The 20,339-nt window shown below is 44.9% G+C and overlaps 1 protein-coding gene across 1 annotated transcript; it reads left to right on the forward strand.

Moving 5' to 3' along the window:
- The first annotated feature begins 544 nt into the window (after positions 1 to 544).
- On the forward strand, positions 545 to 18,547 carry Stoml3 (stomatin like 3). Its single transcript, NM_001438018.1, is given in 7 exon segments — positions 545 to 722; positions 9,654 to 9,757; positions 9,838 to 9,910; positions 11,983 to 12,065; positions 13,611 to 13,814; positions 15,638 to 15,772; positions 17,463 to 18,547. Coding segments are annotated over 7 exon segments (864 nt in total). The 5' UTR covers positions 545 to 682; the 3' UTR covers positions 17,688 to 18,547.
- The last annotated feature ends 1,792 nt before the right edge of the window (positions 18,548 to 20,339 follow it).

Raw genomic sequence — 20,339 nt, forward strand, 5'->3', positions numbered from 1 at the left:
CAGTGCCCGGAGCCTGAAATTTTAGCACTGAGGGGGAGGGTGGGAGGTACTGAAGCAGGAGGATCCCTGGAAGTCCAAAGCCACCTGGGTTAGAATAAGATTCTCTCTAAAGACAAGTAACTAAAAGCCTTAGAGGGACTGATACATGGTGGGAGGGGGGTGTCAGATAAGGGAAGGACCGACCCCTCAACCCCTGTACTTTCAAACTTTGCCTGGGACACCTATGACGTTAGTCTCAACTGTTGTCAATTAGTAGTTGGGTATGACACGATTAGAACTGCATTTGAGGGTTTCCTTACTGTGGTGGTTGGATGAATTAGGTTGCATTGTTGTATTATAACACGTGAGGAGATATATACGAGTTACACAGGAGCCTAGCAATGCTTTATAGTAAGTAAAGGATACAGGATCCATGTGGCATATCTTACAGGAAGCAGCCTCTGGCAGAAGGCTCTTTTCTTTTGCCTTTTGCCTTTGAACAAAGACAGTGTGAAGCCAGGGAAGGTGCTTTGTTTATGTTTCTAGGCTCCTTGCACCAGGGTTACTACTCCTCAGGGTATATGCCAAGGAGAGGGAGCCTCTCTTGCTCTCCACACGCACGCCACCGAGCTGGTGTCTGCTGCTGGGCTTGAATCCCGACCCAGGACCATCTGCGAGATTTGACAAACGTCTCAAGAATGAGATGGATTCACCCGAGAAACTGGAGAAGAACAATTTAGTGGGTAGGTCCCTTCTTCCTCTCTGAATTCCATCCACACATTAATCAGAGGAGGACTGGAGTGCCGGAGAGCTGGGACATGACCGCAGGTGTGCCTACTGAACCGGGTATGCCAGTCATCCAGCGCTCTGAAGGCTGAGGCAGGAGAACTGCTGTGAGTTCAAGGCTTGCCTGGGCTACATACCAAGACCCTGTCACAAAGAGAGAGGTTGAGGGGGGAGGGAAGCTCCAGTTCTACTTAGAATCCCATGTTTCACATTCACCGTTTCTACCATGTTTATTTGGTTTTTGAACGGCGATCTGTAACTTGTTCTCCAGCACTCCTGTTGGCACCAAAGAGGCTGGTGTTTATCTTTGCATCGATTACCTTGCTTTACATAGCCAAGGTATGATGGAGGCTGACTTTCCTCCTCTTCCAGTGTACTTGGTGACGCTGTGATAAAGAGAAAAGTCAGCTAAGCTACATAATTTCAGATAAATGGAGGGAAGTTGAGAAAGTAAGACTTAGCCGACCGGGATGAAGTGGAAAGTGTTTGATTCTTGTTACCTCCTCAGTCCTGATAAGTCTGAGGGAAGTTTGCAAGTATAAAATCTGGGTCTTGGAGCGTTTCAGGACTTGTTAAAGTGATGGTGGTGCTGTGGGCGGGTTTGTCTGTGCCCTTAACCTTCAGCTGCCAAAACCTTATTTCAAGTTGGAAGCTGAGAAAGAATCTGGTATTACTAATTTAGGAAAGAAAATAGACATTTGCCCAAACTGGAAAACAGTCTTTTTCTCCAGAGGTAGGCATAGTAGTACGGAGAGCCTGCAAGCTTTGAACACTGTTTGAAAACTCATTGTAACGCAGGCTGCCACTGAACTTCCTCCTTCACCCGCTAAGCGTCGGGATTGCAGGTTTGCAACCACCATGCTCTTTTCTTTCTTTTAGTATTTTATTTTTTAAGAGTCAAGTCTCAGTATTGTTAATGAAAAACTCAACTCTCATCTCAAAATGACTAAGAGATAATTTATTGCCGGCCTTGGTGGGGACAGAATAACACAGTTCCTGCCCCTGGGCAGTCAGCAGGCACGGGACTCCACAAATGTCCATGGCTGCTGTGAGCATAAGGCGCATATATATATATACATATATATATGTATGTATGTATATATATTATGTATATATGTATATATGCAGGAGTCAGGGAAGCAAGGATGTCAGCAAAAGGGTGAACGATGGGACCCTCAGTACAGCCCTTAAGGCTGTAGAAAAGAACCCTAAAAACATGAGTTCAAAGTCTATAATTTCTCAATAAAATAAGGCTGCAATATGAATTATATGAGGGCTTCATGATTCTAAAGGACCAAAAGCAGCTGCGCCATGAGCCAACTTGTTAGAAAATTACTAAGGGTGGCGATAGAGATTAGGGAATGGTGAGACTAAGTTTTTTTGTTTATGCTTGCAAGGGCAGACAGATTCCTGAGTTCCGGGTTGGCCTGGGACAGAACAAGGTCCAGATGTGGTAGAAATGGTGATTTTAGGGCAGGGCCCCATCCAGCTAGCATTTGTGTTAAACGACAGATCTCTGAATTCTTTTGCAATGTTAAAAGAAAATGTGTTTGCTGTCTCCTAAGAATTAGGGGCTGGGGTCACCGGATGCAGATTCTTAGGATAATCCAAAGGAAACCTGGAGTAAATGACTGGATTGATATGTAAAATAAAGACTGGGCTTGTGATCTGCAAGAGATGAGCTATCCAGAGACTTTTTAGAATAGCAAGAGAGAACTGCTTGGAGAACAGTCTCAAGCAGAACCTAGGGAGAGAGAGAGCTGTCTGAAAATCTCCAGAGAGACCAGATCAGAGAGAAAGAATGCAGAACAATCAGAGAGAGAGAGCAGGCAGGAAAGCCGTCTCCAGAAGAGCAGAGGCCTCCAGCCTCAAGCCAGGATTTGACTTTGAGTCATTTGTTTTGCTGCTCCTAGACACCCCTTCCCCAGAAGCCCTCTCCAAGCCAAGGCTGGACCTTGACAGTTTATTTTTGGAGCCAAATCTGAGTGAACATGGATTCAAGCTGTCCTAAGTGGAAAGGGTTTTATGGAATGGTTTTGTAAAGAAGTTTTTTACAGTTATAATGAAAAACGAAATTCCTAAATCAAGACATTTTCTAAGTACGTTCGTGGGGACATCAGGCAGGCAGTTTGCAGCAGAGTGGATGTGAGATGTATCAATCTGTTAAATGGACTCAATCTGAAAGGTTTGACTGATTTCACATCAATATTGGGACAGACACAGAGATTGGCTATGAATGGATATTGAGGGATATGAAGAGAACCCAATTTAATTTTGCCTCTGCACTTATGCATTTGGACTCAGAAACTCTTCACAATTAAAAATTGCTAATCGGGGTTGGGATTTAGCTCAGTGGTAGAGCACTTGCCTAGCAAGCGCAAGGCCCTGGGTTCGGTCCCCAGCTCTGAAAAAAAAAAAAAAGAAAAAAAGAAAAATTGCTAATCAATTGATCAGCCTATGCAGCTTTTGGTAGGGAGAGAAGGACTTAACACTTACCTCAAGTTAGGATCCTCCTGCTTCAGTCTCTTTAGTGTTCATATCATGGCTGTGTGCTGTGCTGGGCCTCACCTTTTGAGAATTTTGGTTTCTGGGTAACAGGGTGAGACAGGTCCTGAGCAGAGGGCTAAACTGGACCCACCTCATCAGTGAGGGTCTCAGAGTGGCCATTAGTTTTTGTAATCTGGATCTTTTAATCAAACGATAAACTTGCACTCTTACAGAAGAAACCGGATTGGGCTTGTTTCCTGTGCTTTTCAAATGTATGTAAAATGCACTGTGGTTCTTCCTCTGAGACTTGAAGACCGAGTTTCTGCTTCTCCAACCCCAATATGGTCAGGAGATAGTGTTGCCTAGTCTTTCCCAAAATTCAGAGATGTGCACTCACTCGCAATGGCGAGGGAATTGAATAGCCGAGTCTTTGCCAGCACTCCCACCTAAGCTGCTAGTTCTCTTTTGAAAGCTATGTATGTGCCTCTGTAGTTCCAGCCCATGATTCTCAAGGGTAGGTTGGAGTCCCCTAATGATGAGGTGACATTTACACTGTGGCAGAGCTACAAACCAGAGCTTCCCACACCCAGAAACCCCGTGGCCAAACACTTCCCAGCACACCACTGATTGCTCACTGTTGACACCCTGTCCCGCCTCCCTCTGTTTCACTGAAGAGTTAAAGATAACTGGAATCAGACATCTAAACCTCAGGTGTTCCTCTCAGGAGGAGCACTGGCATCTTGTTGGGGAAGTTTGTAAGAGCTGCGGGCTCCCCTGTGCCATCACCCACACCCATGAAGTCTTGGTACTCCGGGTATGTCTGGGCTTGAGAAGCTGCATCCAAACCAATTCCCAGGGGCAAAGTCATCAGGTTGAAGCCATGTTGAGTGTCTGCCTTCCTCCTTTTGGCAAACTTATAGTACGCTTAAAATTGTTCTTTGGTGAAAGCTCTTTGCCTGCTTTGGAGGAATGGGAGGCAGGAAAGATGAATTATAGCTGCCAAAAAGTAGTGTTACCCTAGGGTTTTATGCTGAGTTTTATATATGGTGCCTGAAGGCTGTGTTTTTCTACAGAAAGAGCCTAGAAACTACCAGATTTCCATTTTACACACTGTGTCTTAACAGCATAGGAAGCAAAGGAGAAAGGGAGGGATAAAGAGAGAAGGAGGAAGAGCATTTGTTAGTGGTGAATTTTATTTAAAATTTTCTTTATAAAAACATAAATATATGTAAAATTAAGAAGACAGAATCATGGACCAGAGAGATGGATCAACTGTTGGGAGGGAGCACTAGCTGTGCTTGAATTCGATGCCCAGCGTCCACGTTCACCACCATCTGTGACTCCAGCTCCAGGGTCTTTGGCGCTCTCTTCTGGCCTCCTAAAACACAGCATGCACATGGTGCACATAGACATGGCAAACACCCATATGCATAAAATAAAAATAAACCTTTTTTGAAAAACAATAAAAAGCATCAAAATATTTTTAAAAATTAAGGACCACTATATTTTCACAACTCAGAAACGGGTATTTTCATTTTCTTCCAGAATTCTTTTTATGCACACGTTAGTACTAATTGGTATCCCATTAGCCTAATAGTTTTACGCCATGCCATTTTTCCTCTTAATACCCTTTAATGATTCTCACATACTTTTATTAACTGTACTAAAGTGTATGCATGCGGGCTGGGGAATGCAGCTCAATGGATAGAGTCCATGGGGGACAGGGGAAAGTGACTCGGAGACACGTTTTCTCCTTATTTTCTCATAATTATGTGGAGGTGAGATACAGAAGGGCAGGAACACAAAGGAGAAGATGCATTGGCTTCTGGTTCTTGGGTTAATTAAGTCTCATGAGAGACAGAAGAGAAGTTCTTCTGCTGGATCATTATTTCCGACAAGAACTTCCAGCAGGCCCATAGGTCTAACCTGGGGTGCAGAGTCATTCTGAGACTTCAAAGTGGGTCAGAGTGGACCCTCACTCACCCATTGGCTTCTACTGTGAGCCACAGGTGAGCTTGGATCAGAATACCGCCTTTCAAAGCACCAGGCCTTTACAGAGAAGGCACGGGACGCAGCTAAGATTCACAGCGAACTCTAGAGGACACAAGGGTGGTGGTGATGGTGGTTACAGGAAGACCTTTCTAGAAGAGATGCTGCTGCTTGAGCCGAGCACTGAGATAGGAACACGGGGGATGCAAGTGGGAGTGAGGCACACAGATCTGTGCAAAGGCACACCTATGGAGGACTTTCCACAGACCCACATTTAAGTCCCCAAAACTGTAGAGAGTATGGAAAACTCAACTTGTGATGGTCAGGAGCTTGGGTGCCAAGCCTGGTCTGCTGAGTGCATCAGGGTCTTTTCATTAACAGTGGGGCCAGGGCTCTGGAGGGAGGAGTCTATAAGGAGGGGCACTCCCTGTGTTCATCCCAGCTAACTCTGCTTTAGAAGGTTCTGCTGCTGTTATTGTTGAGATCGGGTGTTGCTGTGTCACCTAGAATGGACTTCAACTCACTGACCTGGCTCAGCTGCACACATGCTGGGGCTATCAGCACGAGCAACGTTGCCTAAATGGCCAGTTCTAAACTTTCTTCTTCTTCTTCTTCTTCTTCTTCTTCTTCTTCTTCTTCTTCTTCTTCTTCTTCTTCTTCTTCTTCTTCTTCTTCTTCTTCTTCTTCTTCTTCTTCCTCCTCCTCCTCCTCCTCCTCCTCCTCCTCCTCCTCCTCCTCCTGCTCCTCCCCCTCCTCCTCCTCTTCCCCCTTCCTCTTCTCCTCTTCATCTTCTTCTCCTCTTCATCTTCTTTTTCTTCTTTTCAACATCATCATCTTCTTTTTCCTCTTCTTACTCTTCTTCTTACTCTCCTCCTCCTCCTACTCTTCTACCTTCCCATCCTGCTTCTTCATCTTCTTTACCTTCTATTCTTTCTCCTCTTTCTCTCTCTCCTTCCTCCCCTTTCTGTTTATCTATCTATCTATCTATCTATCTATCTATCTATCTATCTATCTATCTACCTATCTTCCAAAAGTTAGAGTCTGGGACAATGGCACAATAGGTAAAATGCTTGCTGTGCAAGCCCATGAGTCTGGATGCACAGGACCCTTGCACATGCCTATAATCCTAATCACAGTGCTGATGGGAAGGAGGCAGAGACTGCAGGGTCTCTGGGAAGCAGAGATACTCTCCAGTCAGTGTTACTGAAATGGCTAGCTTTAGATTCAGTGAGAAATCCTGTCTCAAAAAACAGGGGCAGAATAATAGACACTAAATATCAACCTCAGCTCTGCCAAGATGCATGTACAGGCACGTGCATGAACCACACACACACACACACACACACACACACACACACACGCATGCACGTGCACACACTCACACACACACACACACACACACACACACACCCCTCTGGATAACTGTCATGATTTTACCGCCTCCACAGTGGGGCTCTAATTCCTTTACATACATTGTCTTACCGACTCCCGACTTCTGCTGTTGTAATCTTTCAGCAGAGCTCATGTGGGAACAGATCAAGTGACCTTTGTGGTGTCCCTGGCTTTGGTGTACAGCTGTCTTAATTAGAATATGTGGCCACCCGACCCAAAGCCTGCCTTTTCAGCTCTGCTTACATCCTGTCTGCCCATGGGCTAGTTCTGCTAAGGGCTTTCTATGCTCTTCTTTTGAGTGGGTAGGCCAAGCCTTGAATTTTCCATTTTAGAACTAATTGGCTCTTAGGCCTTTATTTGGATCTCCAGTTTTTATGTAATGTTTTTAAAAAATTAAAACATGGTATAAAATGACATTTAGGATAAGACTTAAATATTTAGTTTAGGAGACTAAAAATTCAAAGGGACAATGGACAGACTATGTATAAAGTGAGAATTCCTTGAGCTCTGAGACAAATAGGAAAGCAAACACTCTTTGCAATGGTCAGCATAAGGAAGCTGCCCACCCTAAGGCCCATGGGAGAACAGATTGCACCTCTAGTGACACACACATATATGTAAATACCCAGGAACTTTCCTGTGAAGACAAACACAAATTGATGACTATTATTTTTCTTCTCTAGATGAATGTGGAACTGAGAAGGAGGTATTTAGGGGGAACTTAAGTCCTGAGTTTTGAGTTCTTCCAGTGGGAATTCATGTATAGGTGGTATTAACACTATAAACCACTAACAACTGAGACATAGTAAGGATTCTTTGAGCATACCAGCACCCAATGTTTAATATTCTATTTAAAACCTGTATTACATTACGTGGATGCATTCACATGCCACAGTACAGACATGGAGGTCAGAGGGCAACTTACAAGAGTTGGCTCTGTCTTTCTGCCACGTGTGTCCCAAGAATCAAACTCAGGTCACCAGGCTTGGTGTCCCCTGGGCCATTTCTCCAGACCCAGAGTGTCTTTTTATCCTGCACAGATACCTCAGAGTCATCTCAGAGCAGCTCCATGCCTTCAGAGGCTGGTATTTCAGAACTTTTAGGTTTAGAGTAGGCGGGCAAGACAGTTGTGCTCAGAACAACTTAGGTTATTTAGACCCTGTGTAGAATACTCACTAAAACTCTACTAATCAAATGCTTTGAGCTGGACATAATGGCAACCAACTTTAATTCCAACACTTGAGAGGCAGAGGCAGTTGGATCTCCGTGAGTTTGAGTCCAGCCTGGTCTACATAGAAAGTTCCAGAAAAGCTAGACCTTCATAAAGAGTCCCTGTCAAAATAAATGAATGAATTAATGCATATGTGCATAAATGCAAAAGTGAATAATTTTTAAAAAGGAAAGAAAAAGAAAGAAAAGAAAAAAAGAATAAAGGGTCTTAATAATAAATATATCTCTAAAATGAAGATAATTTCTCCCATCAAGTCTGAAACAATCTGAAGCATGAGCTCAGGCTGTGCACAAGGAGGCAGATGTGCTACTGGAGAGGGGTTGGTTCACATTCCTTCAGGAACATTGGCTATTGATTAGATTATAAATCTCTTTATCTTAACATATACAATACCAGGGATTTATATTTATACACACACACACACATATATATGTATATATACATATATATATACATCACACACATATATATACATATATATCTATATACATACACACACACACACACACACACACACACACACACACACACATATATATGTCTCAGGTTCCAATGTACCAGTGGAAGGTACCAGAGTGACCTCGGTAGAAGGACAGGGAAGAGACAGAGATGATGGGTAGCCGAATGGCTGGGGTTGCCAGAGTGATGGTTTCTAGCAAATACAATTAGTTCTAATGTTCAGGTGGAAGATGTGAATCCATCATAAGAGATTTGGGGATGAAAATGGAGGTAGCTTCCTATCCATTTGTAAATGGGAATAATAGAGTATACACACATATACACACAAATACACACACACACACACACACGGGAGAGAGAGACAGAGACAGAGAGAAAGAGAGAGACAGAGAAATATATAGACACAAATATACACACATACAGATGCACAGATATACATACACAGACACACAGACACATGGACATACACAGAAAGAGAGAGAGAGATACAAACACACACATACAAATGTATACACACATACAAATGCATACACACATACAGATATACACACACTTACAGATACACATACATATGTACAATCATACCTACATAAACACACAACAGACACATATGTACACACATATAGACACACAGACAGACACACACACATACACACACACGCACACACACACACACACACACATTGATGTGTGAGTCAGGACCATATAAACATAGTATCATTAGGTTTTCATTGGATCTTCCAAGGTAAGTAACGTCTATCCACATCTTACTGACAGGGAAGAGAGACTCAGGGAGCCTCTTTTGGAATTGTCTGTGTAAAGCCCTGGAGTCCGTACTTAAGAGACTTTGCACAGAAACTCACACCCAAGAGCTCTAAGATGTTCTCCCACATGCACACCACCCTCCTCTCTAGGGATAACAGCACCTCCTGACCTATCTCAGGGCTTGTTTTGAACTTCATGTGGAGAATCCAAGGGCCCCAAGAACCTGATGGTTCCGAAAGGAGTGGTTTATAATCGTGTTCCAAGACATGTTCTTTCCGTGTTTGGATAATGATGAATCATGCTAGTCATATGAACACATAATGTGATTATCGCTGATGATCGCTGAGTGGCTTCTTAGAAGGGGCAGATCGATCTAACTTCTAAGTAGAGGGGGCAGGGCTCTACGTCAGTGTGCCACTAGACTTCCGGTGTGGATGGATTTAGGCCTGCTCTGCAGTCCTGCCAGGCTTGGGCTATGTCAGGACACACTGCCTCCTCATGGACGCTGCCTGGGAGCTTTGCTAAGAATCTCAGATTACAAGCTTGCTTCTCTCTCACTTCCCAGGCACCAACAAAAGCCGGCTTGGTGTATGCGGCTGGATTCTGTTTTTCCTTTCCTTCCTGTTGATGCTCATTACCTTCCCGGTCTCAATATGGATGTGCTTGAAGGTAATGCCCTGGGAAATCAATGGGTGTCTTCCCGCAAACTGACAGATATTAAGACTAAAGGCTCTCCCTTACTCTCTCAGATCATTAAGGAGTATGAGCGTGCTGTTGTCTTCAGACTGGGACGCATCCAAGCTGATAAAGCCAAGGGACCAGGTACGGCAGAGACTATGGGCACCACCACCACCACCACCACCACCACCACCACCACCACCACCACCACGACCATCTCCACCACCACCACCACCAGGGGCATCTATTGAGGGTCCAAGAGAAAACATAGAAAGTAGGAGACCTTGTGTTTTAGGAGGTAGACAGATGCTACTCCATACAGCATATTAGTGGGAGAGACCATGAGTTTGAGCATTCTGAAATATGAACCTGCTTTATAGCTCACACCCTGAGTAGTCCAACAAATGGATCATATTGACTGAATGTCATTTATTTCCAGGGCGGTGACAAGCCAGGTCCAGGGAACCAGAAAGCAAGTGAATGACCCTTGTGAACCATTAAACTACTCCCAAAGGCTATTCAAGAAGCTAGATTTTATTATATTTTGAAAGGGCTAATTATATATATATATATTTTATATATATATATACATATACATATATATACATATACATATATATATATATATATATATATATATATATATATATATATATAAAAAACTTTTACCAACACACCAGTGCTAGAGACTACTAATAAATAACCAAGCTCTCCCTTTCCCTCCAGTATGATGGGTCCAAGATTATAAGTTAAAGTAAAACTGGAGCAGGGGCAGGGACAGATGCAGAGTCTCTACCACTTGGAGAACTCCAGAGGAGTACATATCCCTCTTAAATGAATTCTCCCAAAAGATTTCTCTGCTAAGAATCCCAAGATAATAAACCCCGTCATGCATGTCCCTGGGGCTAACGAGTTACCTCAGAACGTCATGAGGACCAGAGGGAAACAAGCCAAATTGCTAACACTTCTGCAAATAGCAAATTATCCTTTAGTAATAGAAGTGTTAATGAGAGGAGCAGCCATATCCGGCACTTGAGGACGCCTAGCATAGCCCTAGGCACCATTGAAAACACACACACACACACATACACACACACACACACACACACACACACACACACACACATGCAAGGGCTGGGGTTAGGATGGGGACCTTGGAATTAGCTGAACACACACACACACACACACACACACACACACACACACACACACACACACACACACACACAGGCAGGGGTTAGGATGGGGATTCTTACCAGAGGACTCAGGAAACTTTAGAGGACAAAGCACAGTGTTCTCAGCCCCTCCTGATAGCTCCTCACTCAGACAATTGCAGATTTCTGCCTGGGAAAACCAACACAGTAACAAAGATTTCCTGATTGATGGAAACAGCTCTGTACCCTTATCTTGCCTATGTGCCTCGTGGCTGTGGTCCTCATAAAGAACACGCATCTCCAGGGTAGATGAAGACTCACAGTGCTCTCAGATGGGATTTCTTACATTGCCTTACCCTGACCCGCTCTAAGCACTGTACTTACTGCTCGAAATCAGAAGTAACCCATCGGACTTGAACACAGCTCTGGAGACATGTTCTCCATTCCATGGTGTGCTGTTTGCAGGGAATCGGAGGCCCTGGAAGACTGTGCTAGCTGAGTGCCCAGTCCTCTACTGTACCCCAATTATTTTTTTTTCAGAAAGTTGTCCAAGCAGGGTTTGGACTCCCTGTGTAATCCAGGCATGTCGAACCTGTCATCTCCTACCTCAGGCTCCTTCCTGAGTACCCGAGACTGGGTGAAGACTGCAAGGCAGTAGTCCCTCAGTGTTGTTGACAGTGTGGAGACTGTTGCCAATCGCTTCTAGTCAAAGCCAAACGACTTTTTACCATTAAGAAACCAATTTCCTAAATACCCCTTTTAAATTAACCTCGAAATAAATGTTTAAGTTGAAATAGATAACCTAAGAATAAAAAAAAAAATTAAGACATGTATGTCAGGGACCTTAGTGTTTTGCCAAAGGCCCTTCATCCCTAAGTAGTTCCCTTGCTTTAATTATGACTCATCAGAGGAAGTCACCTTCACCAGAGTTGATGTGTTCCCAGTGAAGATCTGAGAAATGCCCGTGGCATTACACAACAGTGCTCAGCACATCTAGAAGACCGCCCTGTCACTCTCGAATAGGTAGAACTTTAAATCTTTTTTTTTTTTTTACTTTTAAAGGTTTGATCCTGGTCCTGCCTTGCATTGACGTGTTTGTCAAAGTGGATCTTCGAACAGTTACCTGCAACATTCCTCCACAAGAGGTATGGAATATAAACAAGGGTTACATAAAACTGCCCAGGTTCACTCTGTCATGGGCGGCATTTTAGCCTACCAGGGGAAGGATGACTTAATTCCCACCCCAACCCCAGACCTATGTGAATTGCTTCAGATGGCTTTGCTTCTCCAAATGGGAACGGGTTGGAAGGGAAGGACGGAAAGGCAGAGCACTGGAGGGGAAGCTGGACAGAGACAGGAGGGGTGAGGCAGGGAAGCTGAGGGGAACCTGCTGGAGGGCAGAGGCTGGAGAGCCTCTCCACAGCCTTCTCAGAGGGACCTTTAGCTGCATGACTTATCTTTATTTCTGTTGTCCATACTGGTGTCTGTGTGTGTTGGAACAAACCGAGTGTCTGAAAAGTACAGAGGCTACGTAAGACCTACCTAACTCTGAACTTCAAATCATTCTTGAAAGAGTGTGAATCGTGACCTAAGCCAGTAACTGAGTCCCAGGGAAGAGGAAGCGATGTTGACTAGCATGCTGCCCTATTATAACTAAGGGCATCTAGAAAGAAAAGAAAATGCAGGAAAGATGGAGGACTGGGGATGGCCAGCGTGATAAGAAGGCAGGAAGCCAGTCAAGGGCTAGGTACCTATCAGTCTCCTTGGGCTATCAGGAGGCATGGGGGACCTGCTTCAGATGTGAGCCAGCCCATCCCAGACATCAAGAGGCTTTGTGGGTCTACAATGGACAGTTTTCAGTGTTCAGGCTGTGATCCCAGGGAGACAGGCAGAGACAGGCAGAGACAGAGAGAGACAGAGAGAGACAGACAGAGACAGACAGAGACAGACAGAGACAGACAGAGACAGAGAGACAGACAGAGACAGAGAGACAGACAGAGACAGAGAGACAGACAGAGACAGAGACAGACAGAGACAGACAGCAGAGAACATCACACAGTTCAGAATGCCTGATTCAGAACCTGTTAGCGTGAATTGCTTGAGAATAGAACATGGTCTCTGGTGCCCTCTATGTCTCCTAAGAAGCATTGCTCCTTCTTTTAATGAGAATGACGTGCCAAGTAGACAACAGGATACAACTTCTATTTCTGTCTGTCTGTCTGGAAGGAGAAGAGAGTAAGGCTTTCTGCCTGTGGGATGTAAGAATTCCCTGAGTCAAATGGTTCTGAACATGTGGGTTACGACTCCCCAGGGAGTCACATATCATATATCCTTCATATCAGATATTTACATTACGAGTCATAACAGTAGCAAAGTTACAGATATGAAATAGCAATGAGATGGTTTTATGATGGGGGTCACCAAAAAGCATGAGGAACTACATTACGGGATCACAGAATCAGAGAGGTTGAGAAGCACTGCTCTAAGTTGAAGCAACAGGGGTGGGTAGGGACCAGTCCTGTGCTGTCTTTAGCCCTGAGATGTTATTATTTTGAAAATGGGACACATTTGGCAACTGCTAGTCTGAGTTGCCATTAACGATGTCCTTCTGTGAGGAAGACTCTGGGGTTGGCTGCCTCTAGGTCTTACAGTGTAATTCAGCACGGTTCCACCCTGCCTATGCTCTGCAGATCCTCACGAGAGACTCTGTGACCACCCAAGTGGATGGAGTCGTCTACTACAGAATCTACAGCGCCGTCTCAGCCGTGGCCAACGTCAATGATGTTCACCAGGCCACGTTTCTGCTGGCTCAGACCACTCTGAGAAATGTCTTAGGGACACAGACCTTGTCCCAGATCTTGTCTGGGCGAGAAGAGATTGCACATAGCATCCAGGTAAAGACGTCAGTACTCAGAGCCCACATCTTGAATTCCCCCACCCCAGGCCACTGACGGCCACTATCAATACTGCAGAGCAGAGACTCCCCGGCACGGGCAGAGCTGCACTCTCAAGATGGGTTTCCTTTCCTCTAGTAATACCATCTGTCTGTCATCACAAAGGCTAAATTTAAAGATTTGCGTAGGGCTAGAGAGATCGCTCAGCCGTTAAGAGTGCTTGCTGCTCTTGCAGGGGACTTGGGATTGACTTCCAGCACCCAGATGGTGGTCCACACCCATCAGTAACTGCAGTTTCAGAGGATCTGATGCCTTTTCCTGGTCTCCTTGGGTACAGGGCGCACATGTGGTATATTGACATATGTGTAGGCAAAACATTAAATGTTTTCCTGGAGAAAGGAGCTGTGCGAATCGTTCCTCTTATCTTTTATCTTTAAGTTAGAAATTATGAAGAAACACTGCACACTTAACCTTAAAAGAGTTTACAAGCCATATTTATTTTCAGAATAAATTACCCTAAAAGAAGTACAACCGGTATCTGGCAGTCCCCGGACCCCTACATTTCAGTGGAGTAAAACAGGAAGGTTCATTTGAGATAATGAAACTGGGAGATATTTGGACAATTTAAACCTCACACTGTAACCAGTATCGGTAATCACCCCTAAAAATAACCATTGAATGTGTAACAAATCTGGCCTCACCGGTGTCAATTCTCGTTCATAATTAGCATTTTTGTATTTTCTTATATCCATGACTTTGTGTGATTCTGAGCCTCCTCTCTGTAACTTAGAAGGAAGTTCAACCTGAATACTTCATGACTTCCCTTGCAGTCTGTAAGGTAGGATGGCCAAGCTCCCATCAGCTCTGCCTAAGAACATCAGTAAGAGGCCTGATAATTGGGCAGCACCCCAGAGGCAGGACCTCAAGCATCGTAGGCAGGCTCGCCCTGGAGTCAGCACAGCCAGGAGCGAGACCACTGGCTCATTGGTGGCTGAGTTCTCAGCTCCTCCTCCTAAGACTTTGCCATCCTTGGTTGTCTCTGGGGTGACTTGCGACACGTCTTCCACAGTTTAAAGTCTGCATAAAGGACAGACTTTTAAAATGTATTTAAAATATATTCTAAGACATCGCTTGCTTTAAAATGTTAGTATCTTACTGCTCCGAGGCAGAGGCTTAAGAAAGCAAGACAAAGATTTTGGGGGTCAGGAGGTCATTATGTGTGTTACCTCCAACGCTGACAGGAAGCCTAGGTGAGGAAACTTGAGATTATCAAGCTGATCGAGGGTTATCAAGCTGATGCAGTGAATCACAGCTGCTAATTGTACGGCCAGGACAAACCCAGGTCTGTCTGAGAAGCCTGTGCACTGACGTCTGGAACACTTGGTGAGGTCTGTAAGGAGATCATATGATTTCTTAGGGAGGTTATAGGGTGGACTCTTTCCGTTGACTAATCGGTGTTATATCAAGATTCTGCGTGTGAAAGCTTTCTCTTTAGACCCTGTCTTATGTATCCCAGGTGGGCCTTGAATTCCCCATATCACTGAGGATGGCCTTGAACTTAAGATTCTCCTGCCTCTGCCTCCCAAGTGCTGGGACCACTCTACCTAGTTAATGTAATTCCTGGAATCAAACCCAGGGCTTTCTGCTTGCTAGGCAAGCTCTCTGCCAACGGAGCCGTTTCCTCAGCTCCAGGTTTGTACATGAAACCTTCAGGATAGTCAATTCCCAATTTGACCTATGAGCTTAGAAAAGACAGCCTCCCCAAATGTACCGGACACTTGGGTCAAGTGTCTTCTGATCAACGCCTTTTCTTCTGGAAACAGACCTTGCTTGATGATGCCACTGAGCTATGGGGAATCCGAGTGGCCCGGGTGGAGATCAAAGATGTCCGGATTCCGGTGCAGCTGCAGAGGTCCATGGCGGCTGAGGCTGAGGCTACCCGGGAAGCCAGAGCCAAGGTAAGAAATGCTCTTAGCATGGAGGGGAACAAGAGTGGATCTGAGGGAAGAATAGAATGCCAATTACTGTTCCAAAAGAGATTCCGTTCACAGACTTATCTTTTCGGAGAAAATCCCTAAAAGGTAGTGAGCGGTTTATGTACCCCGAGGAAGCTTGATAGTAGGTCAAGACTCTGTTTGCTGTGCCTGGAGTCATCAGCAACTCTGATGAACTGTGGCCACACAGCAGGTCTTCTGGAGAGTTTGACTAAAGAAAGCACTTTAAATTCCCGTGAAGCAGAACCCAGAGCCATCCGGGAGCCACCATCATTACAAACTGACATTTCAGAAATAGCCAACCTGGTGCTTACGTCTTAAGCATTGTTATTTGAGTGTGGTAACTGTTACCAAATTCAAATGAATGAGTAAATACAAGGCAGGTTGGGATTCGAACGTGCAAAACTCAGTTTGGCCCTGCATGTCCTAGAATCTGCCGTCCCCTTTGTTTCTGTGTAAATTGACCGAAGTTCAAGAGATTGGAAATCTCCAGGCATTACTCATAGGAATCCCCCTGTGGCTAAGGAAGCTTTCTCTCTGCTCATTCCTTAGTCCTAGCTTCTCTGTCTACTGAGTACCAGCAGCTGCTGGGTAGGGACTCCTGGGGCCCACAGAAAGCTCCCAGATGGGTCAGTTGAGCCCCAGCCAGAGTTCCTCTTAAGTTATCTCAGAATTTATAAGAACAGTCAGTAGACAGGGTCCCAGGGAGGGTTACTGGGCTGGGGCTCATTACTGCTATGATCAAAGTCGGAGAGAATAGAATCGATTCTGGCATCATTAGAATGAGATTAGCTCAGCAACAGAATGAAATGAGTCAGAGGGATGGCTCAACCGGGAAGAGCATTCGCCATACAAACCTGAACACCTGGGATGGAGCCCTGTAATCCACGGTACGAATGTTCCGTGATGTGCCTGCAGTCCACACACTAATAATAATAATAATAAATATTTAACCAAATAAAATATGTCATCTTGTAAAAACAACAACATAAAACAGTTCAAGGAGAATCTGAATTTTGGATTCCTCCAAAAATGAATATAAATAGACAATGAAACCCCAAAGGGCCTCAAGTCCATTCCCAGGTTAGGTGGTCAAGTCTTCATCTGCTCAAATGACACTGCATTTATCTGTTTGAAAATCAAATTCGATGACTAATAATTTGCAAAATATTTATCCCTAGTGTCCTAGTCTACTTCTCTGTGGGCGTGATAAAGACCACAACCAGAACCAACCCGAGGCCACGGAGAAGCGCTGCTTACTGGCTCCCTCCTCATGGCTTGCTCAGGTTGCTTCCTTATACAATCAGGACGTCTGCCCAGTGATAGCACTGCCCACAGAGGCCTGGCCCCTCCCGTGTCAATCATTAATAAAAAAAAAAAAAAACAACCCCACAGACTTGGCAATTTAATGGAGGCATTCCCTCAAATAGACAAAACAAACAAACCAAAAACCAAAAACCCCAGCTACAGACAGCACAGCTCACTCGCTTTGTGAAGCATTTAGAATTTTCTCAAATCCTCTGGGATGTGAAAACCTTGTCTTTGCTAAGAAAATGAGCAGGGATAAACACAGGCGACAAGTTGGGAACACGCGCCCAGAAAGAGAAAGCTGCAGATACCGAGCAGTTGTCAACTCTTGTTTCTCTCATTCTAGGTCCTTGCAGCTGAGGGAGAAATGAACGCTTCTAAGTCTCTGAAGTCGGCTTCCATGGTGCTGGCTGAGTCCCCCATCGCCCTCCAGCTGCGGTACCTGCAGACCTTGACCACGGTGGCCACGGAGAAGAATTCCACCATTGTGTTTCCCCTGCCGATGAACATACTCGAGGGCATTGGTGGCATCAGCTATGACAACAATAAGAAGGTCACTGCTAAAGCCTGAGGTCTTCCAAGTCAACGCCTGCTGCTTAGAAAGGCCTTTCTGTACCATGGAGAAGTCAGCCATTAGAGGACACACACACACACACACACACACACACACACACACACACACACACACACACCATGCAAGCTACAGTAACTCCACAGCTATCAAAATTCCCAGAGAGAGACATAGAAGCTACACAAACAACAACAACAACAAAAACCAAAATTTAGAGTCGTGCACTACATTTACTTTAAAGGCATAACCAACATTCATATGCAATTAGTTAGTGGTTGTCCCTGACCGTCAGCAGGGACTCTCTCAGGAGGGTCGGAGACTCTAGGTGACCATGATAAGAACTTTAGAATGTAGGCTGCGTTGGAGAAGGAGCCTAGGTCATTCATAAAGGAAGGCAGATCCTGCTTTTATGCTATGCACTTGATTCGCTGTTCCAGCAAAATGAGCTGCTCTAGTAACTCTAGGAAGAAATCCCCTCAAGACTGAAAATTAGGACCCACACGGATGTAGAAAACAAGAAAGAGCTGCAGCGTGACAGCAACACAGGGCAAAGGTACCAGCCCAGGCCCAGCTCTCTGGACACCAGTATGTCCTGTTAAAATGTTGGCCATTCTCAGTCCCCTCACACATTTGTCAGGGCCAGAGGCACAGCGGGGGCAGAAGACCACAGGCTAATTTGCTTACTGGTAACACCTTCGAAGTCACTGGGGAGGTCGTTCTGTGAATTGCATGTTTTCACTCTGCAAGTCCCAAGAGCCATAGTGATTAAGAACTGTTTGTAATTTTTCCCCAGCTCGAACAACTTGTCGCAAATAATAATAACAATAAAAAAGTCATAGAAAGTGAACATGATTTTAAAATTGCTTCAGTAGAGTTTATTTCATCGCCAAGGGATGACTTTCTTTTGGGATAAGTTTTGAAAGATTAGATATATTCTATTTTATTTTACGTTTCCATGTATTTGGTTTTGGCGCTTACTTTGTCACTCTGGCTGGCTTGGAGCTGGCTACATGGACGAGGTCTTTAATCCCAGCACCCCAGAGGCAGAGTCAGGAGGATCTCTGTGAGTTGAAAGTTCCAGGGCAACCAGAGCTACATAGTGAGATCCTGTCTTAAAACAAACCAAGACAAGACAACTTCCTGCAGCTTCAAGTGTCTCTGCCTCATAAAATTAATGGTGATTATTTCTTTATACATTGTATAACTTTTGCTTTTACTAAAGGCTGACTAAACGAAGACCCCCTGAAGAGAATTAGGTGCACTTGACTATAAAGAGTCTGAAGGGTTGGGGATTTAGCTCAGTGGTAGAGTGCTTGCCTAGCAAGCGGAAGGCCCTGGGTTTGGTCCCCAGCTCCGAAAAAAAGAAAACAGAAAAACAAAACAAAACAAAACAAAACAAAAAAAAAAAAACAAAACCAAAAAAGAGTCTGAAGAAAAATCTTGGAGTGTAGACTGCCAAGGACGGAAACTGTAACTAACCTCTCTTAGCTGTGAAGCAGGACTTCTTTGCATCAGTATTCAAGAGGGTATTCAGTATTCTTTGCATCATGTGATTCAATTGTCTTACCAACTATCATATGATATTGGGGTGCTAGGTTCTAGGTCCCCAAAGAATTGAGCAGAGGCACACAGATGCATCAGGAGTAAGACTGTGTTGTTGAGAAAATAATCTTGGTGCTAGAGCACTTGCCTAGCATGTATGTGGCCAGTATGGGAGTGGCCACATACACTGTGTGTAGGCTTAGTGGTCAGTATGGGAGTGGGGGTGCACACAAACACAAGCAAGATGAGAGAGTGGATGTGCATTTCTCACTCTAGGGGAATAGCCAAGAGCCACCCCCATTAGGGTTACAAGGTAAGAAACAAACAAGTACACAAGATCCACAAAAAGCCAATGTTGTGTGAAATTTGAGTCTTTCTGACTCTCGGGTAGCAAGCTGTACGCTCACACAAGAAAACCCTGTGTGGTGAAATGTGAGCTCAACTTCTGTGAGTTTGGCTTGCATCCCCCTGCCTCGCGCTGCCCCGCCCCCAGCTCCCTGCTGACTCACCTTGGCTTAACCCTTGCTGCCCAGCATAGCCCCAAAGCCAGGGCAAGGGGCCCATGGGTAGGCACAACCATTAAGACAGCTGTGTCTGCAGGGGGACAGAGAAACAGTTGGCAGACAAATTGTGCAACAGTTTTCATCCTGTAGTTGTTAGATTTCTCCTGGCTATTTCCAAATACCTGACAACCAGATCATAAGGAAGAAAGAAGGGGTTTAGATTTGACTGCTTAAAGTCAGGCAGTGGGGCCCTGAATATGGTCTCAACAGGTTCTCCCTCCCCTTTGTGAGGTATTTCAGTCAATATCATCCCCATGGGGTCCTGGGAGCCTTTAGCTTTCCTGGTGTCTTGGACCCAGTTCCCCATCCCCCCCACTGCTACATACCTCTGTTCATTGTCCCCACCCTCTGTACATCTCCCCCATCTCCTCCCACACCTGATTCTGCCCCTCTTCCTCCCACCCCTTCCTCCCAAAGTCCCTCCCACCCTCTATTCCCTTGATCTTTTTGTTCCCCCTTCTAAGTAGGACTGAAGCATCTACTCTTTGGTCTTCCTTCCTCTTGAGCTTCATGTTGTTTATCAGTTGTATTGTGGGTATTCTAAGCT

This window comes from Rattus norvegicus, chromosome 2, assembly GCF_021556685.1.
Source record: "Rattus norvegicus strain SHRSP/BbbUtx chromosome 2, alternate assembly SHRSP_T2T, whole genome shotgun sequence".
In the NCBI taxonomy this organism is placed as follows: domain Eukaryota; kingdom Metazoa; phylum Chordata; class Mammalia; order Rodentia; family Muridae; genus Rattus; species Rattus norvegicus.